This window comes from Lupinus angustifolius, chromosome LG02 (genome assembly GCF_001865875.1).
Source record: "Lupinus angustifolius cultivar Tanjil chromosome LG02, LupAngTanjil_v1.0, whole genome shotgun sequence".
NCBI lineage: Eukaryota > Viridiplantae > Streptophyta > Magnoliopsida > Fabales > Fabaceae > Lupinus > Lupinus angustifolius.
The window spans coordinates 9,034,303-9,040,297 of record NC_032010.1 but is presented as its reverse complement, the minus strand read 5'-3'; the positions used below and the strand labels follow the sequence as shown (position 1 = coordinate 9,040,297).

Here is a 5,995-nt window from a genome sequence, read left to right as displayed (position 1 = left end):
TTGTGTAATGAAGAATGAAAGATTGTATTATGAAGAATGAAAGAATGAATCATAACATAAGTAACATAATTCATGTTATACAACAAAATAGATGAACCACAATACAAAACAAAAATAAAAAACATAGAATCAATATTATGCTACTTTTGCTCAAGATTAGGTAGCAAAATGACATTTTAACAATTTTTTTAGAAAATTAAGGAGAAATGATGAAAGTACCAAAATGTCAGAGACTATTTACTTTTTTTTTCTCTTTACGATTTCGTCTGTCAACAAAGAGATATAAAAAACTAAACTGCAATGATGCTTCAAGGGTGAACAAACAATAAGAGACACCAGATCCAATAGAACTATGATCGATGCCTTTGTCATTAGAGACATCTCACTCCTCTAGTTATTCAACAATAATAACATATTTACAAAATAAAAAAAAAAAAAAGATTTTAATACAACATCTTCAAAGAAAAAAAATCAATGAATAGATCTACATGCATAAAATCATTTTAAAATAAGAAATTTTGAAATAGAAGAATGATATAAACCAAGAAGAGAGAAAAATTGTTAAAGAAAAGTAGAGTAATGAATTGAAGGAGTGAAAGATAGATGAGATTCTCTAATTAGTAATAAAATGAGAGAGAAAAATATGGAAGAAAGAAGAAGAATAACAGATAAATAGATGTATCAAAAGATAATAACAAATGTTATGGTGTGGTGGGATGTATTGGAGGTGGTAAAATTCTTTGAGTGAGAAAACTTTTGTTGTGAGTGTGACATGTGACATGTATGTGAGGGAGGTTTTTTTGTTAAATAGTAAATAGATTTACAATAATATATTTATTATGTAAAATAAATTAATTATTAACTTCACCGAAAAAGAATAGAACTAATTGTAATTATATAATCATATCCAATTTTACTAATCATTTATCAAATTTTCTGGCATGCACGGTGGTGTTGGATTGAATGTTTTGTTTGACAATATTGTACTCATGCACCAGCAAGTACTGACCATACTTACATAATTCTATTATTTAGCCTATATATTGAGTTTATCATAAAAATATCTATAAAAAGTGACAAACCGCATATTCAATCGAACCAGATATTTGTATCATGTACGATGTAATAAGCCCTGGATTAGAACAGTGGAGTATTGTTGTGGAGGATGGAAAACCATTAGAAATGGAGTGAATTGAGATACCCATTCCCAGTGGAGTAGTGGTGTTATTCTTGAATAGCACTAAAAATATTATTTGGAATTTATAGATAATAATGATTGTTTCTTAAGTAAGTTTCTGTTACTAATACTTTTATCATTGTGGTTTTTTAAATGCATTGTTTATCTGTTCTGTGTTTCCTAGGAAAACTACATCTTGGTGACTCTGAATTTTTGAATCATCGATTGAAAATCACAGCCTTTCAATTACAAAATCTCCATTATGATCGTTATGCTCCTATTTCAGTGTCCATTATGATCGTTGAAGTGAGCCAACGTGGAAACCTTGTTTTGTTCTCATGCCTTTACTTGCATACTCATTTTTTATATTCTGGTAACCCTTGTGGCTCATCTAACTCATGCTGCAAAGTACAGTAAACTGACTAGCATTGAATAATGAAACTTGATGAAGTTTTTGATGAGATTAGTGCAAAAAATTTTAGACATTAGAAAAAAAACAGATGATGCTATCTAGGTTTATTTACATGCATATTCTTATGTGAATGCTATCATGTACATCAATTCCATGACATCATTTTTTTAAATACACATAGTTTGGCATTCCTTGTGACTTATTCTTATTGCCATGTGACTATGTGAGGTGGACTATACTTATGTTTACATGTTGGATAATGAGATGAAGTGGAAAGTGCTGCTCCTCAATGCCAAAACCGAACTCATTGAATTTGCTTGGGTGGTTGTTAACAACTCCATTGTTAGCTGCTACATGGTTTTAAATGGATAACTAGTCCACTTTAACTTCAATACTTTGGTAATGACTTATTTTTTACAAACAAACACATGGGAAATTTGTCTACATTTCTGCATTCTCATATGCATACAACTCATTTATATGTAATTGATGCAAACAAATACCCAATTTCATTAATTTCCTAGTGTTACCCTCCACCCATTTGAACCTGAAAATTGGGATTTTTGGTGTAATCAAGACTCTCACCCTATGAGTAAGAAACTAATCCCTATCGGAGGGTGGGTGACTGCCCCTTCCAACAAGTGTCGTTCCCAGGAATGGAACCCTTAATCTTTTGGTCATTCTGAAGATCTAGCAAGACCTTACACCAATACATCACTAGACCAACGCTTTCTTGGTTCAAAGAGTTGAATAAAATTAAAGATAAGGAAGAGTATCCACATCAAAGAATTGTGGCTGTCAAAAGAAAAAGTACATAATAAGCATTTGGCATTTAATTGAACACATTGATTTTACCATTGTAGTTTGTTTTAAGAATTTAAAAAAGTTATAAGCTAAGATTAATTAAGACTAATCAATTGATGCTATATACAATAGAAAATACAATAATAATAGCAGCAAATGACACTAAATAATGGTACATACTGCACATAATAGTCTCAAGAAAAAGCACATACATGATATCCAAGCTATTGCCTCATTAGTCTTCCTTAGAGCTAAAGCACAAGCTCAACAAGAAAAAGCTCCCCATCAAACCTGAGTCCAGAGGGTTCAGCAGGTTGAAGAAAACCATCCACCATCCCACCAAATACATACAGATAACGCCCCGAAGGGTCCGTGCAGGCGCGATGAAAGGATCTCCTTTTCGGTTCATATCCATTTGATCTCCACCTTTTCCACATTTTTGTGGAAACTCTCTTTGAGCTCAATGTGGTTGAATGCATAGTAATGGATTGGATAGGACTAATGTCCAGAATCCAAAAATCATCCTTCCTATGTCTAGATGAGTCTTCTCCTCCATATATAAGCAATCTACCTGTTCAAAATATAGAAACAAAAGGCTATGTGAATAAGCTTATGCATTTTCTTGGTATATCATAGTGTATCAAAAGTACAAAGTATCTGTTTTGCATGACAAATTTGAAGCATATCAACTTAGTCAAAAAGCTTGTATAATTGTAGCTTTCGTAAATGGTGATTGTAGCTTTTGAAAACTATCAACTTAGTCTTGCTTTAGCCATGTAATTCGGTAAAATGACAAAATTTTACCCTCCAACAAAATATAATATTACATCTTCCAAGTCATTTAACTAATTTCAACTAGTTGCATAGCTAGCTTTGTCGAACAACTCTAATTCAATCAGATAGCTACATAACTATAAGTTTTAGCTACAATCTGATAATTTTTAGGTAGCTTCACAACTATGAACTACAATCTCATAGGCATAACTAGTTTTGTCAAACATAGCCATAAGAATAGGTTAGATCATGCTTATATAGACCAACAACAACAGATAAACGGAATCCTAACATAATTACTGATAATGACATAAACTCTAAGATGGATTAACATAACAAATCCTAAGATATAATAAAAATATAATGAGATAGGACGATTACCTCCTAAAACCATTGTGGCTGAGTGACCAACTCTAGGAAGTGAAACACCATCTGGTATATTTCTCAAATCATAAACTATTTGAGTCCATTTCAGATAACTTTGGCATGTATCCAATAACCAAACATCATCAAGAATCTCATAACCCAAGCCTCTCCCTCCAAATAGGATTGTTTTACTTCTACCAATGCAAGTCAATGTGTGTCCAGAGCGCGGCGGAGGAGAAGGATGACTTACAATCTCATGCCATGTTCCAAAGCAGAGATTTTCAGACACCTCCAAGAGCCATGTGTCCCCGAACCGGAGGCCATGAAGACCTATCCCACCATGGACCACTATTCTCTTGTCATCAATACTAGATGCAGCATGAGCCCCTCTTGAGGGTGGAGCAATAGCACCAACATCAAGCATTTTCCATGAGAATGTAATGCCATTTTTTTCATTGTGTGTGACTTGTCCTACCCATGTATCATTTTGCCTGTTACCATTGTCATTTATTCCTCCAAATAGAACAAGGAAATCACTCATTTCTACACATGTATGACCAAATCTCCCACTTGGTATGCCTGAGTTTACTGTCTTCCATTTCAACGTTTTCTCGAAATCGTTACCAATGTATGCCACCCATGTGTCATCACGATGTCGTCCTAAACAAAAAATGTACAAAACAAATCACACAACATAGATATTAGAAGGTATGAAGTTGGTCAAGACTCGGAAATATAAAGTAAGTATTTATGTCATAATGCTACATTAAAGGGTCCTTGTTCCTAAGCAAAAAATGTATAAAACAAAAGACAGAACATATCTATTAGAAGGTGTGAAGTTAGTCAAGATAAATAGAAGGGAAGCATTCATGCCATAATGCTGCATTAAGAGTCCTTGTTTCTAAGCAAAAAATGTATAAACAAAGCACAGAACATAGATATTAGAAGATAACTAAGGCTATTAAGTCAAGAGAAATAGAAAGAAAGCATTCATGTCACAATCTCTTCCCAATACCTTCTTACATATCCATTAAGGGTGTATGGCAAACATTTTTTCAATACATATAGCAAAATATCAAGTTTTAATAATTTTCCATTCACTTCCCTTTCTTGTGGAGAAAGGACTTGTCTCTTTTTCTCAATTTCTTAACAGGGAGATTTTTAGTTACACCACTTTACATCAGTACAGTTTTCATTCTTTAAACATCTAGTCCTTCCTTGTTTTTGGCACACCATTCTGATTCTGCCATATAGGCAGATTTGCCTTTATTTTTATCTAACTATTTTATTTATTTTTGTTGGGTTTACCCAAGAAGCCCCACATTGAATATGAGCGGATGAGTGAAAAGGTTGAAAAAGACCCATGGAATCATTGCCTTAAGGTTTTGGTTCAAGACGTGGTGTCTCACTTGTGGCTCTTTGCTCTTCCTATGGAACTCCCTGATAGTTGGAGGCTCCCGATCGTGGTCTGGTCCAATAATTTTCAAACAGGAACACATAAGATGAGATTAATTTAATATTAACAATAACCACCTCTCTGAAACCAGAACCATGTCAATAACTTTTGAAGATGCATGACACAAGAAAAAGAACCAAAATACTATAATATCTGAAAATTTGTATATTAAGAGGAAGGAAAGATAAACAGACCTCCTTCACAACCACCACCAAACATGACCAAACAGTTAGAGACAAAGTTGAGAGAGTGAGAGGCTCTAGCACTAGGTAAATCCAAATCACCACCATGTGTGTCAAACAATCTATGGCAGCAAACAGAATCTAGTTGATAAGTTTTCTTGTATAACCTCATCCATGAGATTTGATGCATATACTTGTACAAAAGTGCATCAACACAAGTGGAACCAAAGTCCCTACTTGACAAAGATTTCCAAAGTGTGTCAGAAGAAGTGATGATATCTTTGAATCTCTTGCAAGTCATGGATAGGGAAAGGATTGCATCTATAGGGAGAAGAAGGAGAATAGTTAAGAGATGGTCTTGAGCTATATTGGTTATTGGTGATGATGATGTTCCACCATAATAGTGGTTCACACTACCACTACCCTCTTCCATGTTTCTTTTTGTTAAGATCATCTATGGCTATGGTTATTGGAACTATAAAAGGTTGTTATATGAGAAAGAAGGGGTTTGTTCATTCATTCATGCTGAGTGAGATAATTAAATGGTAAGTGGCAAAATGATAAAATTTAGCTTTGTTGTTTCTGTGGGGTAATTGTCATATATATATATATATATATACACGATGTGTGTGGATGGAAATGGTAAATTTTGTTGCAGTGGAAAGAGATAGATAGTGGACAGAAAAGTGGGGTGCCCATTTTATTTGTCTTCTTTATGAAATAATGAGCCTTGCCTTTGTTTCAACTTGATTTGGCTTCTTTATGTACTCTTGTTCTCCTACATTCCATGTCATGATTATATGGTTTTCCTGTAATAATCAAGG

At 33.7% G+C, this 5,995-nt stretch overlaps 1 protein-coding gene across 1 annotated transcript; it reads right to left on the bottom strand.

The window, feature by feature from the left end:
• LOC109335277 (F-box/kelch-repeat protein At1g51550-like) lies at positions 2,530-5,753 on the bottom strand. Its single transcript, XM_019571410.1, has 3 exons — positions 5,184-5,753; positions 3,549-4,193; positions 2,530-2,964 (listed from the first exon to the last, which is right to left on the bottom strand). Exons 1-3 carry the CDS (start codon positions 5,623-5,625, stop codon positions 2,645-2,647), a joined length of 1,407 nt encoding a protein of 468 aa, XP_019426955.1. The 5' UTR covers positions 5,626-5,753; the 3' UTR covers positions 2,530-2,644.